The sequence below is a fragment of the Caloenas nicobarica genome, chromosome 4 (genome assembly GCF_036013445.1).
Source record: "Caloenas nicobarica isolate bCalNic1 chromosome 4, bCalNic1.hap1, whole genome shotgun sequence".
NCBI lineage: Eukaryota > Metazoa > Chordata > Aves > Columbiformes > Columbidae > Caloenas > Caloenas nicobarica.
The window spans coordinates 78,945,852-78,973,741 of NC_088248.1; the positions used below are offsets into that span (position 1 = coordinate 78,945,852).

At 64.2% G+C, this 27,890-nt stretch overlaps 2 protein-coding genes across 2 annotated transcripts; both read right to left on the minus strand.

Moving 5' to 3' along the window:
• Positions 1-5,836, minus strand: LOC135988630 (shootin-1-like). The gene is given in 17 exon segments (XM_065634738.1): positions 1-134; positions 345-498; positions 612-679; positions 792-863; positions 1,238-1,287; positions 1,820-1,937; positions 2,018-2,132; positions 2,172-2,236; positions 2,239-2,283; positions 3,011-3,180; positions 3,393-3,460; positions 3,695-3,792; positions 4,432-4,567; positions 4,722-4,816; positions 5,060-5,123; positions 5,339-5,406; positions 5,719-5,836. Coding segments are annotated over 17 exon segments (1,557 nt in total). The 5' UTR covers positions 5,756-5,836.
• Positions 5,837-7,086: 1,250 nt separating this feature from the next.
• ATP6V1B1 (ATPase H+ transporting V1 subunit B1) lies at positions 7,087-26,939 on the minus strand. Its single transcript, XM_065633877.1, has 14 exons — positions 26,831-26,939; positions 17,175-17,230; positions 14,818-14,916; positions 13,454-13,547; positions 11,669-11,746; positions 11,213-11,352; positions 10,562-10,663; positions 10,322-10,419; positions 9,595-9,718; positions 8,687-8,837; positions 8,389-8,471; positions 8,105-8,209; positions 7,365-7,494; positions 7,087-7,253 (listed from the first exon to the last, which is right to left on the minus strand). The coding sequence occupies exons 1-14, from the start codon at positions 26,937-26,939 to the stop codon at positions 7,087-7,089; spliced, it is 1,536 nt and encodes a 511-aa protein (XP_065489949.1).
• Between the last annotated feature and the right edge of the window lie 951 nt (positions 26,940-27,890).

Consider the following 27,890-nt stretch of genomic DNA (forward strand, 5'->3'; position numbering starts at 1 on the left):
CTACCCCGGCTCCCCCCTGTCCCCAGCCCGGCGGGCGAGGGGACGCGTCCTGGGGAGGCCACCGGACACCCGGGCTCTGAAGGGGCCCCTGTCCCCGCTCCCCGGTGATGGGACCGTGCCGATGTCCTTGTCCCCTGTGGAGAGACAGACGGGAGCAGGGGGAGGACCCTTGTCATCGCCCGGCAGCTCGTCACCGGGCAGCGGGACGGGGGGACCGAGAGCATCAGTGGGGCTCCCGGTGGGACACGTGGGTGTCACCTCTGTGCCGGTCCCTGGTGCCGCTCTCGCTCCGGGGGGTTGTCACCCACCCCCGCTCGCCCTCCCCGCCAAGCCCGGCTCCGTACCAGGGTCGGGCCCCCGCTGGGGTCCGGGGGGGCTCGGGGGGGGCGCCCCGTCCGCCGCCCGCCGCCGCCGCCGCAGGATGCTCTCCAGCCGCCGGTCCCGCCCCTGCACGCTGCTCTGGCGCCGGCCGGGCCCCCTGCCCGTCCTCGGGGCCCCCTGGGGACACCGCACACACCCGCAGGCTGGGGGGCACGGCCAACCAGGCCAGCCCCACGTGGGGACAGTGGCACCCAGCCCGGTGTCCCCCCCGTGGGGACAGGGCAGCTCACCAGGATGCTCTGCAGCTCCAGCACCGCGCTCCGCCGCGCGCCCTGCGGAGGGGACAGGGGACGTGCAGCTCCCTGGGGATGTCACTGTCCCCCAGCCCCCCCGGGGCTCCCTGGGGACGTTCCCCGTGGGATGGGGGTGAGCGAGCCCCCTGCCCGCGCACCTGGCCTGGGGACACCCGCTCACGCCAGCCTTGATCCGCTGCATCATCTCCTGCACCGCCCGGGCTTTGGCATCGTCACCTCCAGGCTTGTCTGGGGGGGACATGGAGCTGAGACCCCACACACTCATGACAGGGAGGCAGCTGCCACCTCCCTGCAGCCCATGTCCCAGTGTCACCCTGCTAGGGTTCATCTCCCACCTGTGCTGGGGACTGTCACCGGGCAGGACGGGGTGCTGAGGACCCAGCACCCTCCTTTGGGAACGTGGTGCTGGCAGGGTGCCCCCCACCCCCAACAGGACCTCGGAGCGACACTTTGGGGTGGTGGGAGACGCCTGAACCGGTGCGGTGTGGGCAGCCCCCCCACCCTGTCTCATCTCTGTGTCACTGCCAGGGACCCCCCGCATGGGACAGGGACCCCCCGCATGGGACCAGGACCCCCCTGGGGTTCGGTGGGGGGACACTCACTGCGCTGGGGGTTCGCCAGCCCCCTCCTCTGCCTGAGCGCCGAGAGCGGGCTGGAAGGGACAGGGGGTGAGAGCCCAGCCCAGCCGCCCCCTGCCCCAAAAAGCCCCATGAGATGCCCAGGGTGTTCCCCACCTCCCTGACCCCCCGGCTTGGAGCCAGCACATGTCACCCCCCCCCAGCTTGGGGACAGCCTGGGGACAGCCTGGCATGGCTAGAGGACGGCACGGCATAGGTTGGGGACAGCTTTGCATGGCTTGGGGACAGCCTGGAATGACTTGGGGACAGCCTGGTGTGGCTTGGGAGAGTTGCACAGCTTGGGGACAGGCTGGCATGGCTTGAGGACAGGCTAGCATGGCTTGGGGACAGCTTGGCATGGCTTGGGACAGCTTGGAATGGCTTGGGACAGCCTGGCGTGGCTTGGGGACAGTCTGGTGTGGCTTGGGGACAGCCTGGAATGGCTTGGGGACAGCCTGGCACAGCACTAAAGGGCGGGGGGGGTGGGAGGAGAAGGATTTGCCCCCAGCCCAGCTTATTTACTATGGCAGAGACAAGGTGACCAGGGTGTCCATTGGTGTCACTTACTCCACGGGGGCAGCGGGTGGTGGCAGTGGCGGTGGCGGCGGTGGCACCGGCACAGCCACCTCGGGGCTCTGGCTCTGCGGTGACGAGTCCTTGGCCACCTTCTCCCGCAGCAACATCACTGCAGGGGGACACGGTGACAGGGGCTGGTGTCCCCCAGGGCTGGGGATGTCCTGCCCGCTGGGGGGGTGACAGCCCCACCTTCCTCCCGCAGCGCCCCCAGCCTCCCTTCGGCCTCCTCCAGCCTCTTCCTCAGCTCCAGCTTCTCCTCCTCGGCCGCCACCAGCGCCGCTCGGGCCCCGTCCAGCTCCTGGGGCTGCAGCCGCCCCCCCAGCTGCTCCTCCAGCTCCTGCACCTGCGGGAGGGGGCACGGGGGGGCTGGGGACAGCCTGGGGGCCGGGGACACCGCTGTCACCCTGCAGGGACCCGGGGCTCCTCAGCCCCATGGATTGGCCACTCATGGGAGACTTGGAGCCAATTTCAGGGGAATTTTTGGCTGGGTGATGGCCGGGCGGTGCTAGCCCAGGGTGGGGGCTGAGTAGCCCAGGGTGGGGGCTGAAGGGAGTGCTAGTCCAGCATGGGTGCTGGGTATCTCAAAGTGGCTGCTAAGGGGTGCTAGCCCAGTGTGGGTGCTGGGTAGCCTAGAGTGGGTGCTATGGGGTGCTAGCCCAGTGTGGGGCCTGGGTAGCCCCAGTGATAGAGGAAATTCATGGAAAAATGAATGGGATGGGCACAGAGGGGCCCGATCCCGCTGGCAGCACCCAGGGGAAGCCACTGCCAGCCCCAGCGCCGTGTCCCGCCCCAGCCCTGTCCCCGCCTCGTGTCACCCCCTCGGGGACAGGTCCCCACCTGCCTCTGCTGCTCCTGCCTGGTGTCCTGCAGGTCCCGCAGCCGGGCGCCGGGCCCCCCGCCCCGCAGCACCGCGCTCTGCCGCGCCGCCTCCCGCTGCTGCACCAGCATCTGCCCGGGGATGGGGGTCAGGAGGGGCCGAGCCCCCCCGGGCTCCCCCAGGGAGAGAAAAAACCCTTTTCGGGGAGCAAAACCCATCCTGGGGACCACGGCGGGTGCCCAGAGCATCCTCATCCTGTCGGGATGGGATGAGGGTTGGGGTGTTTGCAGCAGACAGTAAGTGACCCCCCCTGCTCTGCCACCCTGCCATGGGCGCCTGTTCCCGCCCCGGCACCCATGGGTGACCCCGCACCTCATGGGCGAAGGCTTCAGCATGCAGGCGCAGGTCCTGCTCCAGCTCCAGCTGCTGCATCGCCTCCTGGTAATCCTGGGTGACAATCTGGGACACTGCCGGGGACAGCGGGGGCTCGGGGGGGACCAGCGCCAGCACCGGGGGTGCGTGTCACCCCGGGGACCTCGGCACAGGGAGCACTTGCGTCCCAGCAACCCCAGTGCCGCACTATTGCCGTGGCACTGGGGAGCTGCCAGCCGCTCCTTTGCCAGCTCGCCGGGGTGCAGTGCCATGGGGACACGGCTGTGGGGACCCGCTGAGGTGGGGACGCGACTGTGGGGACCCAGCGAGGTGGGGACACGGCCATGGGGACCCAACTCACCTCTCTTGAAGGACTTCAGTGCCCGCTGGCTGGTGGCCAGGGCTTCCCGCAGCTGCTGCCGCTGCTCCCGCTCCTGCTCCAGCTGTGGATGGGTGGGACCCCCCCCTCAGCTGGGGGGTCCCACTGTGCCACCCCCCGTGCCCCAGGACATCAGGGACACAGCGAGGGGCTGTTTTCCCCAAAAATCCTCTCCTGAGCTCAGCGAGGGGCTGCGAGGACGGGCAGAAGGTGGGGAAGGAGGGTGATGAGGGGGGATCCTGTGCTGGGAGGGGATTCCTGCTCGGCTGGGTGTCCCTGGGGGGTCTCGGGGGTGTACCTGGTCCTGCAGGTCCTGGTTCTGCTTCTGGAGCTCCTGGACCTGGTTGGTGAGGTCCTTGCGCTGCTCCAGCAGCCAGGAGAGCTTCTTCTGCAGGTCTGAGGGCAATGGGGGCGAGGGGTGAAAATGGGGGGGACGAGGGGTGGGAATGGGGAGCGCAGCCCCCCTGGAGCCGGTCGCCGAGGACCCCCACCCGGCTCATCCCCGTCCTGGCCATGTCACCGGCGTCCCTGTTGGGTGCTGGTTCTCTGGGGGGGGTGACCCAGAGGGACATGGATGTGGCGATGCGGGGGGGATCGGGGAGCGACCCCCGGATTGCTCAGCACCCTGATCCCTGCCCAAAGCTGCCCCCAGCATCCCCCAAGGGACAGCGTCCCCTGAACGGGGGGGTGGCTGCGGAGCGGCATCCCCGAGGGGTGCGGCCCCCCAAGGGGTTCACCCCGCACGGGATACGTCCCCCAGGCCCCCCCGGTACCAACAGGAGCATCGGGCTGCGAACACGACCACAACTGGGAAAAGCGGATGGGAAAGGGAGAAGCGGGACTTTCATTTCACCTTTTTTGCTTTCAGGATCATTTTCTCCTTGCTACCCGGAACAAGACCCAGGCACAGCCTAAAACCGCAGGGCCAGGCTAAGCCGGGCTTAGGGGACACCGGGACAGGGCGGCTGGGCTGGGGCTGGTGCTTTGCCTCTGGCTTTGCTGGATTTTAGCTGGAACCCCCCCAGCCCAGCTCACCCTGGAGCTGCTGCCCGTAGTGCTGGTCGGGGTCCCCCTCGGGGGGCTCCTCCTGGGGGGGCTGCTCCTGGGGCAGGGCCGGGGGGGCCATCGGGGCCAGGCTGAGCCGCTTCAGCTCCTTGTTCTCCTGCTTCACCTGGGGTGGGATGGAGACCCCCCCAGCACTGGGGTTTCCCCTGCACCCACTGAGCCGGGCGTGCTGGGGGGGATGCACCAGCACCCTTGGACCCGCGGTGAGGGGCTGGGGGCTTTGGGGTGCTGGGGGGGACACACATTCTGCCCCCCCGTACCTGGGCGGCGTAGGCTTCGGCATGCTGCCGGCACGTCCTCTCAATCTCAAACTCCGTCTCCAGAGCCGAGAGCTCGGCCAGCAGTGCCTGGGATGCTGGCGGCGCCGGGGGACACGGTCAGGGACCCCCAATGAGGGGGGGGGGTCCCAGCTGTCACCCTGCCCGCTGCCACCCCCGCCGAGCCACCGCAGAGCCACCCAGGGCTGGGGACAGCACCCGGCTCTGCACCACGGCACGGCACCATCCCACTGTCCCTGTCACCGCCAGCGCCAGCCAGCGGCTGCAGCCCCCCCCAAGTGTCCCCAAACAGGGTGACACCGCGGTGGGACAGGGCTCACCTTGCTCCAGCTCCACCAGCCGCTGCTCCGCGTCATCCGCCTCCTGGCCGAGGGACAGAGGCTCCTGGGGGACAGACACACGTGGCATCGCTGTGGCGCTGTCCTGGTGAGCCCCTGCCAGCTGGGGACACTGTGACCGTGACACCCCAGTGACAGGCACCGCGGTGTCACAGCACACAGCCCTGGTTAGAGGAGGAGCATGGGGGGACCAGCTCTTTGTCACCTCGGAGTTGCATGGGGAGGATGGAATAAAAGAGAAAACGAGGCTGCGGGTGATACCTGCACCAGGGCTGCCTCTTCTTCATCTTCATCCTCCTCCTCCTCGCTGCCTCCCGACTCCAGGATGGCTGCAGAGGGCCAAAACCATGACAGAATGGCACCCAGCTGTGCCCTCACTGGGTGTGGGGGACATTGGGGTGACACGGGGGGCTGGACAGTCCCTGGCACCACCAGGGTCCCCCCGTTGAGCCGACCCTGTGGCACTGGGGTGACTGGTCTGGGGGACGCGGGCTGGTTTCGCCCCCTGCAAACCGTCTGGTTCAGCCGGCGGCGCCCAGAGGCCACGGTGACGGTCACAGGGGACACCCCTGCCACACGAGTGGGGACACCTGGCTGCGTGTGAGCCCTTCGTGTCCCCAGACCCGCACAGGGGACCTTACCTGTGAGCTGCTCCGTGCTGTGCGCACCCCAGTCCATGGCGGGGGGGCTGGTGGCACCAGCACCCCGAGCTTGGCAGGGACCCTGTCCCCACCCCAGCGCTCGTCTTGTCCTCGTCCTCCCCACCTTCTGTGGGGAAGTGAAACTGTCGTGTCCCGGCGCAGGCTCAGTGGCTGCAGCCCCAGCACCGGCTACGGGGAGGGCTCAGCACCCCGATCCGGGCAGGGCCGGGCCTGGTGCGGCAGCGACCGAGCCCTCGGTGTGGATGCAAAGCCTGACCTGGCTGAGCCCTTGGTGGGGATGCAAAGCCTGACCTGGCTGAGCTCTTGGTGTGGATGCAAAGCCTGACCTGGCTGAGCCCTTGGTGGGGATGCAAAGCCTGACCTGGCTGAGCCCTTGGTGGGAATGCAAAGCCTGACCTGGCTGAGCCCTTGGTGGGGATGCAAAGCCTGACCTGGCTGAGCTCTTGGTGTGGATGCAAAGCCTGACCTGGCTGAGCCCTTGGTGGGGATGCAAAGCCTGACCTGGCTGAGCCCTCGGTGTGGATGCAAAGCCTGACCTGGCTGAGCTCTTGGTGTGGATGCAAAGCCTGACCTGGCTGAGCCCTCGGTGTGGATGCAAAGCCTGACCTGGCTGAGCCCTTGGTGGGGATGCAAAGCCTGACCTGGCTGAGCCCTTGGTGGGAATGCAAAGCCTGACCTGGCTGAGCTCTTGGTGGGGATGCAAAGCCTGACCTGGCTGAGCTCTTGGTGTGGATGCAAAGCCTGACCTGGCTGAGCCCTTGGTGTGGATGCAAAGCCTGACCTGGCTGAGCCCTTGGTGGGGATGCAAAGCCTGACCTGGCTGAGCCCTTGGTGGGGATGCAAAGCCACTGAGCCCTCAGCAGAGATGCAAAGCTGGACCTATCTGAGCCGTCGGCGGGTATGCAAAGCCAGACTTAGCTGAGCAGGTTGGCTTTTACCACAGGGCTGTGAGGGGAGAAGTGCCGGTGCAAAAGCCACGGGGAACCGAAACTCGCTCTGCCCCGGGGAGATGCTCAGCTCATAAAATTGTTTAATCTGGAAAACACCTTTCAGCTCATTGAGTCCAACCACAAATCTCAAACCGCCAAGTCCACCAGCTCCTTCCAACATGGCCTTTACACCTCCAAGAACATCTTAAAATTTAAAAAATGCCCCAGAGGTGGGAGAGGAATGGCCGTGGTGGGAAACACAAGAGCACAGAGGGGTTTTGGTGACTGCGTTGGTTTATTGAGCGAGGGCAGGAGTTTCTCACCAAGGACCCACATCCTCCTGGCAACCGACCCAGCCCCTCCGGAGGGACCTTTGGCTGGTCCATGGAGGTTTGGGGGGCTGAGCAGAGCCGGGGGGTCACAGGGCAGTGCTGGCCGGTCCCTGGTTGGGCGCCTTGGCCTCCCGCGGGTAAAACTCGGCCAGGATGTTCTCGGGGATGCGCTTGAGCAGCTGCTTGGGGAAGATGCGCAGCAGCTGCCACCCGATGTCCAGCGACTCGAAGATGCTCCGGTTCTCGTAGGGACCTGAGAGAAGATGCAGAGAAGGGAGATGCAGAAGCAGGGAGATGGGGGGGGCTGGTTCAGACCCCCAAGCCCCCCATCCCGACTCTAGGCGGGGTCCGGCCGCCCCCTCACCTTGGCTGATGAATTGCTTCTCAAACTTCTGCAGGAACTCCAGGTAGAGCAGGTCGTCGGCCGAGAGCGCCTCTTCCCCCACCACCGCCTTCATGGCCTGCACGTCCTTCCCGATGGCGTAGCAGGCGTACTGCGAGGACAGCGGGACAGACGGACACGGTGACACCCGCCGGGCAGGGCAAGGACCCCCCGCCCAGCTTCAGCAGTGACACCAGCCTTTGCTCAGATGTTTGCTACCCGGTTGTGTCACCCTGCACCTTGGGGACACCCTGTGCCTTGAGGTCACCCTGTGCCCTAGGGACAGCACCCTGCATCTTGGGGTCACCCTGTGCCTTGGGGTGACCCCAAGCAGTGTCTGCGTGCCTGGGCTCAGCCAGTTCGCAGATGCTTTGCAAAGCCCCCTGGTCTCTGCAGCATCCACAATTATATATAATTGTATTCTATATAATTATATATGTTGCATGGCAAAAATCCCGTGTGCTGTCAGCCTGGGGTTCCTGCTACAGGACAAGCTACAGTTCTGCCCCCTTGTTTTGGGGCTTTGCACCCCCTGGACTCCCACCTCCATACGCAAAGCATCCCCCCCATCCCAAACTCCACCCCCACATAGAGGTGCCAAAAATAAGTGCTTTGAGTCCATCACGGGCAGCAAGATCCCAGCCCCAAGCAGGGGGTGAAGGGCTTTGAAGTGACAAACGATCCCCCTCCCCGTGTCCCCCCCCATGTCACCCAGTCCATACCAGTTGGTTGGAGACGTCCCCGTGGTCCTTCCTGGTCATGCCCTCCCCGATGGCTGACTTCATCAGACGGGACAGGGAGGGCAGCACGTTGATGGGGGGGTAGATCTGCGGGGTGAGAGGGGACCCCCCAAAATGGTCACCCACATAGGCAAGGGGACTGTCACCTCCAGCCTGGGCCCCCCCGCCCTCGGTACCCCCTGTCCCAGGGGTTTCCAGACCCCACGGAGCCGGATCTGTCCCCGCACCGCTGTGACACGGGGCTGGGAAGGGACACAGGGACCAACCTGCCTGTTGTGGAGCTGCCGGTCCACGTAGATCTGTCCCTCGGTGATGAAACCCGTCAGGTCGGGGATGGGGTGCGTGATGTCTGGGGGACAAGTGGGTGCTGTGAGCCCCAAAAATGTGTCTGGCTGTGACGTGGCCGCGCCCCGTGCTGGGGGGTGACCAGAGCAGCACAACCCCAGGGAAGCTCCCCCAAAAGGCGATAAAACCAAACCAAGTTCGCATTTCCCAGCGCAGTGCGGACACGGCGCTGGTGCTGCGCGCTTCCCAGGGTCCCCCCATGTCCCCTGTGTGACTGACCGTCGTTGGGCATGGTGAGGATGGGGATCTGGGTGATGGAGCCGTTCCTGCCCTCCACACGCCCCGCGCGCTCATAGATGGTGGCCAAGTCCGTGTACATGTAGCCGGGGAAGCCGCGGCGGCCGGGAACCTCCTCCCGTGCGGCTGAGACCTGCGGGACAGGGGCTGGATGGGGATGGGGAGTCCAGCACCCCAAGTAACTGGTGCTGGAGGGGGCTCCAGCACCCCAAGTACCGCTGGCACCCCAAGTATCCCGGGCACCTCAAGCACCCCCAGTATCCTGGGCACCCCAAGTACCCTAAGTATCCTGGGTACCCCAAACACACCCAGCACCCAGGGCACCCCAAGTATCCTGGGCACCCCAAGCACCCCCAGCACTGCAAGTACCCCAAATATCCTGGCACCCTGAGTACCCCAAGTATCCCAGGCACCCCAAGCACCTGCAGCACCCTGGGCACCCCAACTACCCCAAGTTTCCTGAGCATCCTGGGCACCCCAAGTACCCCAAGAACCCAGGGCACCCGGAGCACCCCCAGCATCCTGGGCACCCCATTTACCCAAAGTATCCTGGACACCCCAAGCACCCACAGCACCCTGGGCACCTCAATCATCCCCAGTATCCTGGGTACCCCAAACATATCCAGTACCCTGGGCACCCCAAGTATCTTAGGAACCCCCAGCACCCCAAGTATCTCAAATATCCTGGGTGCCCCAAACACCTGCAGTACCCTGCGCACCTCAAGTGTCTCCAGCACCCTGGGCACCCGAATTATTCAAGTTTCGTGGGCATCCTGAGCACCCCCAGCACCCTGGGCACTTTGAGTACCCCAGGCATCCCAAACACCCCGGGCACCCCCGTGGCAGTCCCATCCCCTGCCCCACAGGGAGGACCCAGGGGACCCGCTGACCTCCCGCAGCGCCTCGGCGTAGGAGCTCATGTCGGTCAGGATCACCAGCACGTGCTTCTCGCACTGGTAGGCCAGGAACTCGGCGGTGGTCAGCGCCAGCCGGGGGGTGATGATCCGCTCGATCCTGCCAGGGGCACAGGCTGGGCACCCCCCAGTCCCCCCCACCCCACACAGTGCCCCCAGAACCCGGCGGGCACCCGTCTGGTGCTGAGCCACAACGGCTGTGGGCAGGGACCCCAGATCTTGGGGTGCTTGAGCTGGGACTGAGCGATGGCCAGGGAGGGAGTCTCGACAATGGGGGGGTCACCCAGCCCTTCCCAGAGGGTCCCCCGAGATCCACAACAGGGGGTCACCCAGCCCATCCTACGCACCCTCCACATTGTGCCCCTCACTGAACCTCACTGAAGGTCACGCCCCATCCCAGCACTGGGACAGGTTTGGGGGTGCTGGGGGGGCACATGGAGGAGCCCAAGGGACTCAGCACCCTGGAGGATAGAGGAGGAGGAGGAGAGGGAGAAAGAAGGAGAGGGAGAGGGAGGAGAAAGAGGAGAAAGTTAAAGAAAGAGAAGGAGAAGGAGGAAGGAGAAAGGAGAAAGGAGAAGAGGGGCAAGGAGAAGGTAAAGGTGAAGCAAAAGGAGAGAGGAAGGAGCAAAGGAGAGGGGGAGGGAGAAAGGAGGAGGAGGAGGAGGAGGAGGACGGCCGGTGCCGGACCCATGGCCTGACTCACGTGGGGTCGTTGGCCAGGTTGAGGAACAGGCAGACGTTGTCCATGGAGCCATTCTCCTCAAAGTCCGACTTGAAGAAACGAGCCGTCTCCATGTTCACCTGCCGGGCGGAGGAGAGGAATGCTTGGGGAAACTGAGGCAGGGGGGACGAGGCAGCAGCAAAGCTGTCCTGTGCGACTGGGGCTCCCCACTGTGAGGCTTGGTGGGGGTCAGCTGGACCGTGCCCCCCGTCCCACGCTCACCCCCATGGCAGCGAAGACAATGGCAAAGTTGTCCTCGTGATAGTCCACCACGTCCTTGGACTTCTTCACCAGGCCAGCCTGGCGGCAGATCTGCGCCGCAATCTGCGGGGGGATGGTGGGTGGCACAGGGTGACAAACCCCCCCGAGGGGTCACAGCCCCCCCAGGACCAGGATCTGGCCCCTGCGGCGGCGGTGCTGGGGATGGAAGTGGGGTGAACAACCAGGACCCCAGGACGGGCACCAGCATTCCCAGATCCCACCCAGCCCGTGGTGGGGGGACCAGCCCCGGGGTGGGGAGCAGGGTGTCCCCACTCCCCCACCAGCCGTGTCCCCTTGTTGTGACATGGAACCCGTAACTGTGGTCCCCCTTCATCTGCCAGGGCTGCTTTTCCGTCCCATCACATCACCGGCTGTTCCCGGGAGGTGGGTCTGTGACCCCACCCCCACCCCACAGGCACCCCACATCTCCCCCCCACCCCACACAGCTCTTGGCACGGTGGGGTTTGCTTTACCCCCTCGCTTGTGCAGATGGGGAAACTGAGGCATGGGGAAACTGAGGCACGGGGAAACGTGGCCTTCGCTTCTCCTGTACGCAGCAGCCCGTCACCCTGCAAGGCTGCGGGGGTCAGGGAACCCCGTGTGACACCCCACCTCGTTGTGGGGGAGGCCGGCGGCCGAGAAGATGGGGATCTTCTGTCCGCGGGCGATGCTGTTCATCACGTCGATGGGCGAGATCCCCGTCTGGATCATCTCCTCGGGGTAGATGCGGCCATGGGGGTTGATGGGCTGGCCTGGGCGGTGAATAAGGCACCCGGGGGGGGCACCCCAAAACACAGGAGTCACCCCAATGGTACCAAAAATGAGCTGCTGGAGGTAAGGACCAGGGCAGCCCCCCACAGCAGCCCTGCCATGGGAGGGGATCACCAGGTACCCCCCATCCCGCACCCGCACCCCCACCCAGGGTACCCGATGGGGACAAACGGACCCCCCCGGGGAGGTGGGGTGGGGGCGGCACCGCAGGGCTGCTGTGGCCATCGGGGCACGGGGTTGTCCCCAGACCCCGGGGTGTTCCCAAGCCCCGCTCTGTGGCTGTGCCCAGTTTGTCACCGTTAATGTCCAGAAAGTCCTCGGCCATCACAGGGGGGCCGCTGTCGATGGGTTTGGCGGATCCGTTGAACACCCGACCTGCAAAGAGAGGGATGCTCGGCCCCCCCGAACGCACCAGCGGGGGGGCAGGACCCGGCCTGGTGCAGAGCCACCGGGCAGGGCCACCATCCTGTCCCTGTCCCCGTGCGGGGACTGGCAGGTCGGTGTCACTGCGCGAGTTTCCCTGCGAGTACCCCCGGGCGCGGGGAAACCCGGGGCATGGGGAGCACCCATGGGTGGCAGGGGACATCCCGGGGGGCGGGTGTCAGGGGGTGAGGAGCAGAGGGCTTTGCGCCTGGGGTGGCTATAGGAACCCCCCAGGGCTGCGTCCCACAGCCCCCCCCCAAGGCCGGGGGACAAGGTGTCCCCATGTCACCGCGTGGGGTGGGCGGGGAGTGCGGCACCCGAGGGCTGGGGGGCACTACAGGTCCCTAGAAACCTCCCCGTGCCACTCGAGCCACCCTCCGTCCCCCCCCACTTGGGGTCCCCTGCAAGTGGGGTGACCCCGAGCCCCCCCTTACCGCCCCAGGGGGAGCGGGGGGGGCACAATGCTCCCAGAGAGCCGCCGCATCACCGCTCACCCTCATCCTCATCGACCCGCTCCGAGCCGCGGGATCGATGGCGGCGAAGCCGATGTGCCACCGCGTCCCCCCCCGGCACCCCCCCGTGCCGCTGCCTTCCTGTGGGACGTTCTCGGGGTCCCCCCCGGGCCGGGGCAGCGTCGCCGCTGTCAGAGCGGATCAGGGTGATGGGGGGGCCGGGATGCGGGAGCGCGGAGCATGAAAGGTCAGTAACCTTGAACTTCAGCGGCACCCACGTCTGCCGCAAACGGGGAGGGGGGACAGTGCAACCGGGGGACCCCAGCCTGGGCTGAGGGGAGGGGAAGAGAAAAACCCCCCAAAACCGGGGCAGGGAGGTTTTTGGGGGGCAGCTCAGGACGGACTCTGTGCACCCCGTCTGCTCCGTGTCCCCTCCCGGGGACTCACGCGTGGTGACAAGGGGGACTCTGGCAGGGAAGGGAGCCGGTGGTCCCCGCCCGGGCTCTGTCCGTTTGTCACCGGGCCCGACACGTGTCCCCGCTGCCCTTTCCCGCTGCCCTTTGCAGGCGGGCGGCGCTGCGGGGACAGAGATTGCAGGTGACACTCGGTCCCCGACCGGGCAGCGATCCCATGTGTCAGCCGGGGTCCCTCCGCCGGGGACTCCGAGCCACCAGTGTCACCAGCGTGACCCCTGTGAGCCCCGGGGGCTGTGGGACCCTCCGGAGCCTCCAGCACGGCTGGGAGTTGGGGAGGAAGGGCTTGGGCTGAGCTTAAACTGGGGTGCTGGGGGGGTTTGCCAGCACCCAGCTCTGCCCGGGCGGGTGTCCCCGTGGGGACAGGGGTGGCCTCACGCGTGGCCACGTCTCGGGGCTCAGCGGGGACGGGGAAGGTGCTGGGCAGCCCCCAGCTCTCCTAAGGTCAAGGCAACGAGGGTGTTAACGGCACAACCTCTCCCAGTCCAGGCCAGGCTTTTTCTACTGGGATAACTGGGCAGAGGGGACCCAGCGGGACGTCTTAGCCCCGTAGGCAGGTGACCGTCACCCTGTGCTGGACGTGACACCCCCAGGACTGGGGACATGCTTGTCCCCGGGGCACAACCTCAGGACCTCGACACCCCCAAAATACCTGTGTCCCCCCCCGGCTGCCGGGTGACCCCATCGCCCACGCACCGAGCGGTGTGGGGGCTCAGCGGGGGGGCCGCCCTTACCCAGCATGTCCTCGGAAACCGGGGTGCGCAGGATGTCCCCGGTGAACTCGCAGGAGGTTTTCTTGGCGTCGATCCCAGATGTCCCTTCGAACACCTGCGGACACCCCGGGGCAGAGCCGGGCGGGGGGCAATTAGCGGGGATTAGCGGGGGGGGGGCACGATCTCCGCGGGGAGGTGATGTGATCCGCGCTCACCCGAAAAACCCGTCACGGAGAGGTGATAAAAGCGGGGGGAGAGCCCGGGGTTAAGAAAACTCCTTTGGAGGGGCTTTGGCTGGGAGGAGAACCGGGGAGGAGGGGTCACGCTCTCCTGAATGCAACGAGAGCAGCAGAAGGGCCTCGGGCAGGGCAACCAAAGGCATTTTTGATCCGTATAATATTTGACACCATTTGTATTAATTAACCTCCAGATCGCTGCTTTAATTAGAGCCGTGTGGCCCCCGGGAGCAGGGCAATGCCTTGAGGAAGCCGGGGGGCACCCGGCTGAGGGGGTGACGGCCACAGCACCCATCTGCGGGGGGGTGGGTGCAGCTCAGCTCCCCCCAAGCTGCTGCTGCAAAAAAATCCCCCTTTTTTTTTTTCCCCCTTTTTCCCCTTTTTCTCCCTTCCCGAGGCTGACTCCCTAATAGGATTACAAGGGCGCTGCAGAGGCTCGGGCGGCATTAAGCAGGGGGGAGGTTTGACAGCTCGCCGTCAGCTCTGCAGCCCCCCCCGAGCTGATTAGAGGGGACCTGGGCTAATTAGGCAGGACGGCCCCAAACGGCCCCGGTGCTCCCGGTGAAACCCCACTTGGCTGCACCGGTTTGGGGGGGCGGGCACCCCGGGAACCCCCGGTCCCCGCTGGCGGCCACGGGAGGATGGCGGAGGGGTCCTGGGATGGAGCGGGGGCGCAGCCCAGAGACAACGTGGGGACGAGGGATGGGGGGGCCCGAGGAGGCTGCGGGACCCAGCTGGGGACATGGGGAAGGGACTTGGGTGGGCAGCTGGGGCTCGGGGAGGATGGGGCCAGCAGGACAGCGACCCAGCAGAGGGTCGTGCCCACGTCTGCCCCCTCATCCTGCTGCGGTGGCGCAGACGGTGACATTTGGAATGTGGTACCTGCTCGGAGCTGAGGGTGCGAGGGCTGGCACAGCTTTGTCCCCACTGGTGTCACAGCACTAGCTCTGTCCCAGCCTGTCCCAGGACACCGCTTGTCCCCAGATCCCGCCTGTCCCCAAACAGCGGTCCCACAGCCTGGGACAGCCGCGACAAGAGCCCGGCTGCGGCAGCCACCGCTGGAGGGGGACAGAGCCCCAGGCCATGCAGCACGCGTGTGTTCCCTGTGCCACCGTGTCCCCTGTCCCTGTGTCCCCCGCCTGGGCTCACCTGGACGATGGCTTTGGAGCCCATCACCTCCAGGACCTGCCCGCTGCGGCTGGTGCCGTTGGGCAGCATGAAGTTCACGATCTCGGCGTACTGGGCAAACTGGAGGGACAGGGACAGGGTGAGATGGGGGGGGCTCCTCTCCCCGCCCCGCCCCTGACACTGCCCCTTGCAGCCCCTGCCTGCACGGGCCTGTCTGCCAGTGCTGCCTCAGTTTCCCTTCCTGTGGTTGAGGGGTTCGTGCTCCCTCAAGCCGCCAAGCACCGGGGGGGACATTCAGCAGCTGATGCCAACAGGCAGGACCTGCCAGCCCAGGCGGGAGGAGGTGTCTTGGGGAAGGTGCTGCCTGTCCTCGCCCCATCCCAGAGCCGTGGCACTGCTCCGTGCCTCAGTTTCCCCAGCACTGCAGGATGCCAGGAGCAGACAGATCCACCACCTGTACGAGCAGCATCTCCAAGAGCTGCCCAAAGCACATCTGCAGCCCTGGATAAACCCCGTGGAGCTGGTGACACCCCTCAGGGACACCCACCCACCCCCCCGGCCCCGCACCCAGCCAGGACCCCCGTGGGGATGGAGGCAGCATTTCTGCAGCCCCTTGGCTGAGGGACACATCCTGCTCTGGGGACAATGTCTGAGGGGCTTTGCTCCATGAGCACATCTGCCCAGCCCTGCTCTCTTCTATCTCCTCTTCCTCCTCCTCCTCCTCCTCGCTCTCAGCCACCAGCGCTGGCTCCGGCGCTGTGAACTTTGGACTTTAATTCTGCTGTAGAGACCTTTGCATAAAGGACAACAAAGCGGAGGAAACCCCCGCCACCGTCCGGCTCTTTAATTGAGCTGCTGGATTTCCATCCTGCCGGGCTGGGCATGAAAGGGGCCACAGAAACGAGGCACCGGGCAACAAAGGCCCTCGGAGGGTCCCGGCTGGCGCGGTGGCCACCCAGGTGAGCCCAGCCCCCGCACCGGGAGCAGGGACAGGCAGGGTGACACTGAGGTGCCACCCCTGTGTGGGGGACAGGCTGAGCCGGGGTTTGGGATGTGACCTTGCTCAGAGCTCCTGCATGGAGCTGGAGCTTGGGCAGGGGCACTGGGGACAAGGGACAGGAACTGGAGCTCAGGTGGGGCCACAGGTGACAGCAAACACGAGTCTGAGCTTGGATAGGGACACAGGGCACAGGAACCAGAGCTCGGGGAGGGGCAAAGGGGACAAGGGACAGAAACCAGAGCTCAGGCTGGCACAGGGGACAGGGACAGGGGCACAGAGGACAGAGACAGGAGCAGAGGGGACAGGAGCACAGGGGACAGGGACAGCAGCACAGGGACAGGAGCACAGAGACAGTAGCACAGGGGACAGAGACAGCAGCACAGGGACAGCAGCACAGGGGACAGGAGCAGCAGCACAGGGGACAGGGGCAGCAGCACAGGGGACAGCAGCACAGGGGACAGGGACAGCATCACAGGGGACAGGGACAGCAGCACAGGGACAGCAGCACAGGGACAGGGACAGCATCACAAGGGACAGCAGCACAGGGACAGAGACAGCAGCACAGGGACAGCATCACAGGGGACAGGGACAGCAGCACAGGGACAGGGACAGCAGCACAGGGGACAGGGACAGCATCACAGGGGACAGGGACAGCAGCACAGGGACAGGGACAGCAGCACAGGGGACAGGGACAGCAGCGCAGGGGACAGGGACAGCAGCACAGGGACAGGGACAGCAGCACAGGGACAGCAGCGCAGAGGACAGGGACAGCAGCACAGGGACAGGGACAGCAGCACAGGGGACAGCGGCACAGGGACAGCAGCACAGGGGACAGGGACAGCAGCACAGGGACAGGGACAGCAGCGCAGGGGACAGGGACAGCAGCACAGGGGACAGCAGCACAGGGGACAGGGACAGCAGCACAGGGGACAGCGGCACAGGGACAGCAGCACAGGGGACAGGGACAGCAGGACAGGGGACAGCAGCACAGGGGACAGCAGCACAGGGACAGCATCACAGGGGACAGGGACAGCAGCACAGGGGACAGGGACAGCAGCACAGGGGACAGCGGCACAGGGACAGCAGCACAGGGGACAGGGACAGCAGGACAGGGACAGCAGCACAGGGGACAGACAGCAGCACAGGGACAGGGACAGCAGCACAGGGGCTCTGCTCCCGGCCGTGTCCAGAGGAGGGAGCTCGGAGCCGCCTGACGGACCCCAGAGAGGAGGGGACAGCCCAGGGGACAGGGGACGTGGGGCAGGGGATACACTTCTCCATTGCACCCCCCCGCTGGCAGCCAGGGACAGCACAGCGGTCCCTGCACATCCCAAAGTGACACCGCCGAGGTGTCCCCTTGTCACCCACAGGGTCCTACCTTCACATTGTCCAGCACCACCAGGGGCCCGTTGACACCACACACCGTCTGGTAGGCTGGGGGGGACACACGCTGTCAGTCCCCAAAGCTGGGGACGCTCCCCCCCAGCACCCCCAAACTGGGAGCGCTGGGAGGGCCTTGCGGGGCAGGATCGGTCCCACCCAGCGCCATTCCCACTGTCCCAGTCCTCCCAGTGGCAGCCCCAGTGACTGGGTGGGGGGCTAAACTGGAGCCCCAGAACCTCCATCCTGCAGGAAACGGGGCTTTTCCTGAATTAATTTCATTTTGGTTCATTTCAATACAAACAAACGTACAGAAAGGAAGGACAGTGAAAGCTGGGGGTGCAGCGGAGGCTGCCCGGGCCAGCAAATGGAAAGATTTTCTGCAAGTCAGTGATTTATCTCGCAAGCACCGTTTTTCAGTACACCAGGATTTTGCTTAAAAAAACCCCAACCAACCAACCAAAAAAACCAAACAAAAACCGGACAAAAAATGAACAAATGAAACCACAAAACCAAACCAAACAAAACCCCAAACACAAAACCACATACACACACACAAAAATCCCCCCTGACCTCCAAAACAAAATCAAACAAAAAAACGAACAAATGAAAACACAAACCCAACCTAACCCAACCCAACCAAACCCCAAACCCAAACCCAACAAACAAAACCCCACACAGAAAAAAACCCCAAACCAAACACAAAAACCCACCCAAACAACAACAACAAGACCAAATAAGGTCCAAGCACCCCCAGGGTGACACTGCCTGGTGGCCACAGGGTGCTGGCCCCACAGCTCAGGTGGGGACATCAGGGTGACAGGGACTCGCTCAGTGCTGCATTCAGGTAAGGACATAAGGGTGCTGGGCATGTCACCTCTCCAAAGTGACAATGAAGACCCCGGGGACAACCGCAGGGCAGGGAGGCAGCGGGGACATTAAGGACTAGGATGACAAATTGGAGAAGGAGCCTGGTAGATTTTCAAAAGAAACTGTAGTTCACAATTACCGTTCCCACTATTAATAATAGTAAAGAATACTAATAATTTGAGGTTACAGAAAGGAGCAGAGGCAGACATTTAAAATACAAGACAGGCGTGAACCCATATTCTTCCACAACACTCTAGCAATTTATGTTTAGCTTCTTTACGGGAGTAAAGTTCATCTTTAGACACATTTTGAGAATCGAGAAGATGTGAGTTGCCACCCAGCAGCAGGGAATGGTAAGAAGTTTTCACAGCTCGTCTGATGTTAGATCATAGATTATTTCTTAGTTTTCTCTGACTTTTCCACTTGTCTCATGAGTCTATAGTGGGAATGAGGGGTCTGGAGCATCTTTGTGATGAGGAGACACTGAGAGAGCTGGGGCTGCTCAGCTGCAGAAGAGAAGCCAAGAGGGATCTGATCAGTGGGATCAGTATCTCAGGGTGGGTGTCAGAGGATGGACCAGACTCTGTTGAGTGGTGCCCAACGCCAGGGTGAGGGGCAACGGGCACAGACTGAAACACAGGAGGGTCCATGTGAACATGGGGAGAAACTTCTTTGCTGGGAGATGCCAGAGCCTGGCCCAGGCTGCCCAGAGCGGGTGTGGAGTCTCCTTCTCTGAGACATTCAAACCCCCTGGGATCCTGTGTGATCTGCTCTGGTGACCCGCGTGAGCAGGGCTGGGCTGGGGATCTGCAGAGGTCCTGCAGCCCCACCAGCCCGGGGTTCTGTGACAAACGGGGAGGAACTGGTGCAGGAGCCCAGCGAGAGGCAGCAGGTCCCTGCGCAGGGTCGGGAGCAGCTTCCCAGGCGGGTGCAGGTGCTGGGGAACTGATCCGGCTCTAAGCCGCTCCTTGATCTTTTTTCCGATGTGTCAAATGCCGTAAACGCCTGCCATGGTGGGGCCTGGCTTCGCTGACCCCGCCGGGCCCTTTCAGCCCTCCTGCCCTCTCTTCTCACACCGGGCTCTCTCATTTCCTCATGATCCTAATCCGATTGGAGAGGCCAGGCCAGCTGGCCAGCATCACTGCGGGGATGGGTGGTCCCTGCCGCGGCTGTGGGATGCGGGTCCCCATGGGATGCGGGTCCCCATAGGATGCAGGTCCCCACGGGATGCAGGTCCCCACGGGATGAGGGTCCATGTGGGATGCAGGTCCCCACGGGATGTGGGTCCCCACGGGATGCAGGTCCCTGTGCCACAGCATCCCAGCAGCACCTCTCGGTGATACCAGCACCAGCACAGCTCCCAGGGTGCGTCCCAGTCAGACCAGCCCTACAAAATTCATTTTAGGGAGATTTGTCCCATTTGGCCCTCACTGGCTGCATCCCGTGGTGGGGAGCACCCATCCCTGGCCACCCCCATGTCCCCCTTCCCTCACCCAGCCTGTGCCCTGTTTTTGTCATCCCTGCCATTTTCGCAATTAGCTTTCTCCCCATTACCCAATTACGCCCCATTCCCGCTGGCCACCCATTCAGCAGCCTGGGGGGCTGGCACGCCGGGAGCCGCCTCTCAGCCACCAACCTCCCCGCCTTTTGTCCCCTTTCTTCCCAAAGTGACCGTTCAGCCTTTTATTTCCCCTTCCAACTCCTTCACAAATATCCGCCACTGCTTCCCTTCCCCTGGGAGGTTTTGTCGGGCTGTTTTCTTCTGCCCCCGCCCTGTCCCCTCCGCGGTCCCAGCTGTTGGGGAGCCACCCACGTGGGACAGGGACACGGGGCTCATCCCTCTCCCCCGAGCACGGTGGTCCCCAGCCCAGCCCCAATGGCTGCCAGCGCCCTCGGGACCCCCCCGGCTTCCCTCTGAATGCACCAGAGCATCTTCTCCCAATGAGGGCATAGAACCCTCTGAGAGCACCACTTGGGGACCTGTGGCTGTGACACGGGATCGTCGGCCAAGCTCTCTGCCCATGCATTCAGCCATTCAGTCAACCTTCCATGCATCCAGCTCTGTGTCCATCTATCCATCCATCCTTCCATCCTCCCATCTTTCCATCCATCCACCCATCCATCCACCCACCCATCCAGCTCTTCATCCATCCATCCTTCCATCCATCCTCCCATCTTTCCATCCATCTACCCATCCATCCAGCTCTGCATTCATCCATCCATCCATCCATCTTTAAATAACATCTATATATACATATATTAGCCCTCCAACCATCACTCAGGGAGAGCAGCACCATTGCTCTCATCTCCTCATAGGGAAACTGAGGCAGAGAAGGTTACCCAGCGCAGACGCGTGGAGGAGGTCCCTGGCAGCACAGGGTCTCAGTGCTGGCTCCTCTCCGACCAAATCAGTCTGTTCGTAAAGGAGCTGGTGCCAGGTCCCCTTCCTACCCCACCGTGACTTTGTTTTGGGGATGGGTTGTGGAGTGGTGGCAACACCACCAGCACCGCCGGCGCAGATGGAGCAATCATAGGATCACAGAATCATTTTGGTCAAAAAAGACCTTTAAGATCATTGAGTCCAACCATTAACCCAGCACTGCCAAGTCCACCATTAAACCGTGTCCCTAAGAATCTCATCTCTGTGTCTTTTAAACACCTCCAGGGATGGTGACTCAATGTAACCCAAGGGTCTGGGCTCCGGGGATGATGATTTGGCCTTGCTCTTGGAGTCACAGCATGGTGGACATGGGCAGGGACCTCCTGAGATCTCCTAGTCCAAGCAGGGTCACCTGGAGCTGTTTGAAGGTCTCCAGAGATGGAGAGTCCACAGCCCCAGCAGCCTGGGCCAGGGAGAAAAGGCTTTTTTGGGGGATTGAGCCTCCAGAGGATGGATGGACAGAAGGATGGACAGATGGATGGACGGATGGAGAAGATGGAAGTGAAGATGGATGGAGACAATGATGGTGGGGCTGGAGAGGATGGAGGGTTGGATGGCTGAGCAGATGGATGGAGGGATGGACAACCAGACTTGGTCATGGAGAAATGAACGTGGGGGATGACAAAAATGTTGCTCCACGGTTCTCTGTCCTTCACCATTTCCACTGAAAAGCCCCTTACAAAACTCTTCGCCTCACCAGTCCCCCTGGGGAACGCCCTTTGGCCAAGGCAAAGCAACACCCCAGCCAGTATCATGGAAAAATTAAACTCACGCAAGGGATTTTTCTGAAAAAATGTCTCATCTTCTACAAAGGAACCCACAGCTGCCGGCTGCGCAATGGGGGCAGCCCCAGGGCTTTGCCCCCCCCGTCCCGGCCCCCACTTGTTGCATCGCTCCAGCCCCCCCAGCCCGTGCCCATCCCAAAGGGCTCTATCGCGACAGAGAAGGACATCACGACAGTGACGCCAAATGACAGCGCACCGAATGGGAGCTGGACGGGGCAGGAGGAGGAGGGGGAGCCCCTGCCACCGGAAAGCACTCATTCCGATAATTAAGACGTTGAGCTGTTATGAACAAGCCGGGGGGGGAGCAGGGTGGGTGGGCTGTGGCCGGGCGGCTGCCAGGGGGGCACGGCCGGGGATTTGGGGGGGGACGGCAGGCAGGGGGAGAGGGGCCGAAAGAAAAGAAAAAGGCTTTCAACCTGGCCTTTCCACACCCCCAGCCCCAAATTCACAGCTCCTGTCAGATGCAATCTCCGTTAGCCCTGACACTCACGCACTGCTGACCACCGAGGGGGGGGACAAAGGGCCCTCGGGGGACAAAGAGGACCCGACCCAACTACACCCGCCGCTAATTGCTCCCGCTCGCCCTCCCCAGCCCCCTGCCCGGGCATCCCCCAGCCCCACACCGGCCTTAGGGCTCTGCGCCAAAGTGCGCCGGGGGGCTCGTTCGGGAGCGGCCGGGGGTCCCAGGACCTGCCGGGGGTCCCAGAACCTGCTGGGGGTCCCAGGACCTGCCATCTGCCACGGCGAGGGGGCAGGTGCAGCCCCAGGTCCATCCTCCTCCAGCCCAGGCTGTGGCGGGGAGGCTGGAATAAAAACCCCACCCAGGGTATCACCCTCTCCGCGGAAGTTGGTTTGGGACAAATTTGTCACCTGCCCCATGACGGTGACCTTGGCCTCTAGGATGGGGTGTGCGGCGAGTGATGCTCATCCCTGCTCGAGGGGTTTCGCACTTCCCCCAACCCCAAATTACAGCCCCCAGGGTTCGCATGCGGCCGGTGGAGCCCCCCCCGACACCCTCTCCCCGCTTCAGCCCCCCATGCAGGCTGAAGCACGGGACGGCGGAGCAAAGATTGGAAACATCTGAAAAACAGCCCCAAAATCCCCAAATCCCTCTACCTCCAGCCCAGAGCAAGGACGGGGTGACGAGGTGTCTCAGGGGCTCCCCAGCCGGTCCCAAGCCACTCTGGGGCACCAGGATGGGTCTCTGGTGTCCCCAAGTCGCGAGGTGGGGGTCCCACTGCGCTGCCCCACGCCTGGCACCCCCCAGCAATGGGTGGGCGCCCCGTGGGGCAGGGGTGGGTGTGCTGAGTGCAGGGTGACCGTGGGCTGCTCCGGACCGGGCTGGATGGATCCCACATCCCCCCGATGCCGCTCGTTGTCCCGTCATCCACAAGTTTAGTTTTTAACCAAAACACTGCTCTCGGGACGGGGCACGAATCCAGCCCTGATGGCAATCTTGAGCTCGAAATCCTGCTCAGCCCGTCCCTGTCCCCATGGTGGTGACACATCCTTTGGGGACAGCAGCATCCCCCCGGGATGCACCTCCCCAAGAGCCACCATCGCCCGCCAGCCTCATCTCGGGGCCATCCTGGGACTTTTCCGACAGTCCCTAAGTGACCAGCTCTCCCCCCTCCGCAACCTGCCCATTGTGCCATGTGTCACTTTGTGCCGCGCTGTCAAACCCACCGGCCTGTCCCAGCCCGGCGGAGCCGGTGAAAAGCCCGGCGGGGGGTCACACTCTATGCCACTAATTAGGACCCGCCGGCCGAGGGTTCCCATACACACCTGCACGTCATGTGAGGGACGGCAAAGAATGGCAGGAACCAGCCGAGCGTGAACCAAACAAGCCGACCCCGAGGAAAAAAAAAAAAAAAAAAAATGCTGGGCTTGCTGTTGCATTTTCTATCAGACAAAACAGAGCCTGGGGGGTGGGCGGTGAGGAGCAGGGCTGCCGGGCCCTGGACCAGCTGGGCCAGAGGAGGAAAGAAGTGATGGAGAGTGGAGCTGTGGGGCTCGGGGGTCCCACCCCAGCGGGACAGAGCGTGGGGTGCTGGGGTGGGAGGAAGGACGGATCCAGCAGCGCGGGACTGGGGACACGGGGGACAAACAAAGGCAGGACATGATGGCTGCAGCCCCCTAGGACACACAGCCCCACACCCAGCCCCTGCCCCCCAGCAGCAGCAGTTTCGGGTGCACAGGGCTGAGGGACCTTAAAGCTCTCCCAGTGCCCCCCCTGCCATGAGCAGGGACATCTGCAGCAGCTCAGGTTGCTCAGAACCCCGTCCAGCCTGGCCTGGGATGTCTCCAGGGATGGTTCAGCCACCACCTCTCTGGGTACCTGCCCAGGCTCTCACCACCCTCAGGGTCATGATCATGGAATCACAGAATCACTTTGGTTGGAAAGGTCAAGGTCATCAAGTCCAGCCATAACCCACCCTGGCACTGCCCCATGTCCTGAGAACCTCATCTCCGTCCGTCCAACCCCTCCAGGGACCGTGACTCCAGCACTGCCCTGGGCAGCCTGTTCCAATGCCCTACAGCCCTTTGGGGAAGAAATTGCTCCCCAGGTCCAACCTCAACCTCCCCTGGCGCAACTTGAGGCCGTTTCCTCTGCTCCTGGCGCTTGTTCCTGGGGAGCAGAGCCCGACCCCCCCTGGCTCCAAGCTCCTTTCAGGCAGGTCAGAGATCAGAAGGTCTCCCCTCCGCTCCTGTTCTCCAGCTGAAACCCCAGCTCCCTCAGCCGCTCCCATCACACTTGTGCTCCAGCCCCTCCATCCATCCCCTCCCAGCCCAGCCCTGCAGCTGCTCCCAGGCTGTGCCTGTGCCGTGGGGACCGTGGGGACACATTGTGGGACACCCCCCTCTGCCCAAGCAGCCCCGAGCCCATGTGCAGGCAGCGGAATCATTCACTGGGCTGTTTTTCGTAAAGATGGGTCAAGCCAAAGGCCAGGAGGTGAGAAGTGCCTCTTCCACTTGCTTGTGCTAATGGATTTGCGGTGCGGGGAAGCAGCTGCTAATACCTCTCCTGCCTCTCAGGAGAGTCGGCCCCGGCAGAGCAGCGCAGGCAGCTCTGCCTGCTCCTGCCCACTCCTGCCTGCTCCTCCCTGCAGCCCCGCTCAGCCCCCGAGACCCCCCCCAGCCGGTGGGGTGTATCTGGGGATCGCGTAGCTGCTCCTGTGCACAGTGCCACGCTGGGAACACACACTGCTGGGACCCCATACTGGGAGTATTGGGTCCCATGCTGGGCTCCCCAGTTTAAGAAGGACAAAGAATTACTGGAGACAGTCCAGGGAGGGACACAAAGATGCTGAGGGTTCTGGAGCATCTTTGTGATGAGGAGACACTGAGAGAGCTGGGGCTGCTCCGCTGCAGAAGAGAAGCCAAGAGGGATCTGATCGATGGGATCAGTATCTCAGGGTGGGTGTCAGAGGGTGGACCAGACTCTGTTCAGCGGTGCCCAGCGCCAGGGTGAGGGGCAACGGGCACAGACTGAAACACAGGAGGGTCCATGTGAACAGGAGGAGAAACTTCTTTGCTGGGAGGTGCCAGAGCCTGGAGCAGGCTGCCCAGAGCGGGTGTGGAGTCTCCTTGTCTGAGACATTCGAACCCCCTGGGATCCTGTGTGATCTGCTCTGGTGACACCGCGTGAGCAGGGCTGGGCTGGGGATCTGCAGAGGTCCTGCAGCCCCACCAGCCCGGGGTTCTGTGGCTCTGTGACCCCACACTGGAACCCCGGGCACCCAGCCGTGGGGCTGGGGAGGGGCTCTGGCATCGCCATGGGGCGGGTGGCACACACCTGGTGCGGTGGCACACACAGGGACATCCCTGGGGCAGGGACGGTGTCCAGCTCAGCCTGGTGTCCCCAGCGATACCCACGGTGGGCAGATACCTGTCCCCCCCAACCTGCCACACTGTACCCACAGGGCACCATCCAGCCCAGCTGATGGGGGGGCACTCCATTTACCTCGCCCCAACCCTTCTGAATGTCACCCCAGATGCACCCCCAGCTCTCCGATGTCACTGGGGTCCCTCCTCCTGGCTCCCACCATCACCATCACCCTGTAGCACATTTTTGGAGCAGTCCCAAGTGCTCTCTCCCATGCCCTGACCCCCCTGGCACACAGGGCTGCAGTGCATCGGTTTGTCACCGTCCTGTGCCCTCACACACCCCTCTCCAACATACGGTGGGGACAGGACACCCGGGGCAGGACTTAGTCCCAGCCTGGACATGGCTTTGCAGAGCCAGTCCAGCTGCTCTCCCATGGGTGCAGGAAGGAGCAGCTGCAGCAGTGAGACCCTGAGCCTGCGGGATGCAGCTGGGGAGCCCACGGGAGGGGTAGGACCTGCCACCAATGTCACAAGAAACAGCCTCGGCTCCCTGCGGCCACCTCCTGCCCACCCAGTGACCCTCCTCGGGCCAAGGGCTGGCTGTCACCCATGCGAACTGGGGACAAGTCACCCATGGGTGGCTGCTCCCGGCTCCCTGTTGACAGCAAACAGGGGTGGGTGGCCGGGCAGAGCCGGCTGCGCTCAGCCGTGCCGGGAGGGTGCAGCCGGGACCGTGCCAGCCTGGAGCCACCCGGCTGGGGACGAGGGAGGTGACAGGAAAGCTCCCTCCAGCCACCCCGACCCGCCAGCAAAGGCACAAAGGTTACAGCAAATGTCCTTGGTGCCTCCAAGCCTGTCGTGCTCGGGGACGGGGTGTTTTTGGGTCACAGGCGGTATGGACCCACAGACAGCCCGGGTGGTACGGACACACACATGTCCCCCCAAGAGCCACCGCCGTCCTCACAGGCCCCAGCACACAGGTGCCCCTCCCTGCCATGTCCCAAACTGTCGACTCGATCTTGTCCCGCCCTGCGGTGGGTCAGTGTGGGGTCCATCGCCTGGGGGGCACCCAGTGCACCCCAGTACCACTGTGGGATCACCCGCACCCAGGACGACCCCCACCGCCCTCAGGGGGCTGTGACACCTCCCCAGCCCCTGCAGACGCCAGGAGGGGTGACAGACCCCCGGCCCCACGACAGTCCCTGCCCCTCCCGAGTGACCCACACAGCCCCTGTGCTCTCTCCCAGGGTCTCGGCAGCAAAGGCAGAACCGCTGCCCACAGGGAGGGGACATGGAGGGTCCCCAGAGCCCAGACCCCTGCCTGCCCCACTGTCACCCCCCGTCCCTGCCATCTTTGCTTGCCCCAGTGTCACCCCCTCATTCCCTGCCTACCTCAGTGTCACCCCCCCAAAATCCCTGCCACCCCAGCCTGCCCTAGTGCCATCCACACACCCCTGCCTGCCTCAGTGCAACCCCCCCATCCCTGTCACCACCCCAGTGTCACCCACCTGTCTCTGCCTGTCTCAGGGTCACATCCCGTCCCTGCCAGCCCTGCCCGTGCCCGTGACACCCACCGATCCCTGCCTGCCCCAGTGTCACCTCCCCAACCCTCCCACCCCTGCCTACCCCAGGGTCACCCCCGTCCGTGCCACCCTGGGGCACCCATCGCGACCCTCCGGCTCTGGGGCAGTGAGCTGCCGTGTGTCCCCCGCCGTGTCCCCCCGCACTCACTCAGCCTGGGGTTGCTGCTGTAGTCGCGGGTGACGGCCAGAGCGTGTTCCCGGGCTGCGGGCAGGGCTGCCTGTGCTGCCCGCGCTGCCTGCACCTGCGCGGCGGCCATGGCGGGACCGGGAGCGGGACCGGGAGCGGGACCGGGGCTGGCACCGGGAGCGGGGCTGGCACCGGGAGCAGGACCGAGGCTGCAGCCGGGCAGGGGCGGGCGGCAGCGCCCCGGGCTTTATCAGCCCCCGCGCCGGCCGCAGCCGGTCCCGGCCCGTCGGGGCCGCCCCGCCCGCAGCCCCGGCGGCTCCGGCAGCGGCCGCAGGTCGCGTTGGCTGTAAACAGCGGGAGGGAGCGGCCCCCAACCCACCCCGATCCGGGCGGGGAATGGGGGACGGAACCTAAAGGTGGGGATGGGAAAGGTAGGGGTGGGGTTGGGAAAGGTAGGGGTGGGGTTGGGGTGGGGTAACGGTGGATTTAGGGGCAGCATTCAGAGAAGGGAACGGAGCTGGTGAGGGGCTGGAGCACAAGGGTGATGGGAGCGGCTGAGGGAGCTGGGGGTTCAGCTGGAGAACAGGAGCTGAGGGGAGACCTTCTGATCTCTGACCTGCCTGAAAGGAGCTTGGAGCCAGGGGGGGTCGGGCTCTGCTCCCCAGGAACAAGCGCCAGGACCAGAGGAAACGGCCTCAAGTTGCGCCAGGGGAGGCTGAGGTTGGATCTGGGGAACAATTTCTTCCCCAAAGGGCTGGGGGGCATTGGAACAGGCTGCCCAGGGCAGTGCTGGAGTAACCGTCCCTGGAGGGGTTGGACAGACGGAGATGAGGTTCTCAGGGACATGGGGCAGTGCTGGGGGTGGGGAGCGGTTGGACTCGATGATCTTGAGGGTCTCTTCCAACCAAACCGATTCTGTGATTCTGTGGTTAGGGACAGGGGAGGGTGGGGATAGTTTGGGGTACAATGGGGTTATGGGTACAGGGGTCTGCATCCCCCACACCCTGCAGGGCTGGGGTTGGGGGGTCATGTCGGGGGTGGCAGTTGGTCACACAGCATTGGGGACAGGCCCTGTGCCTGC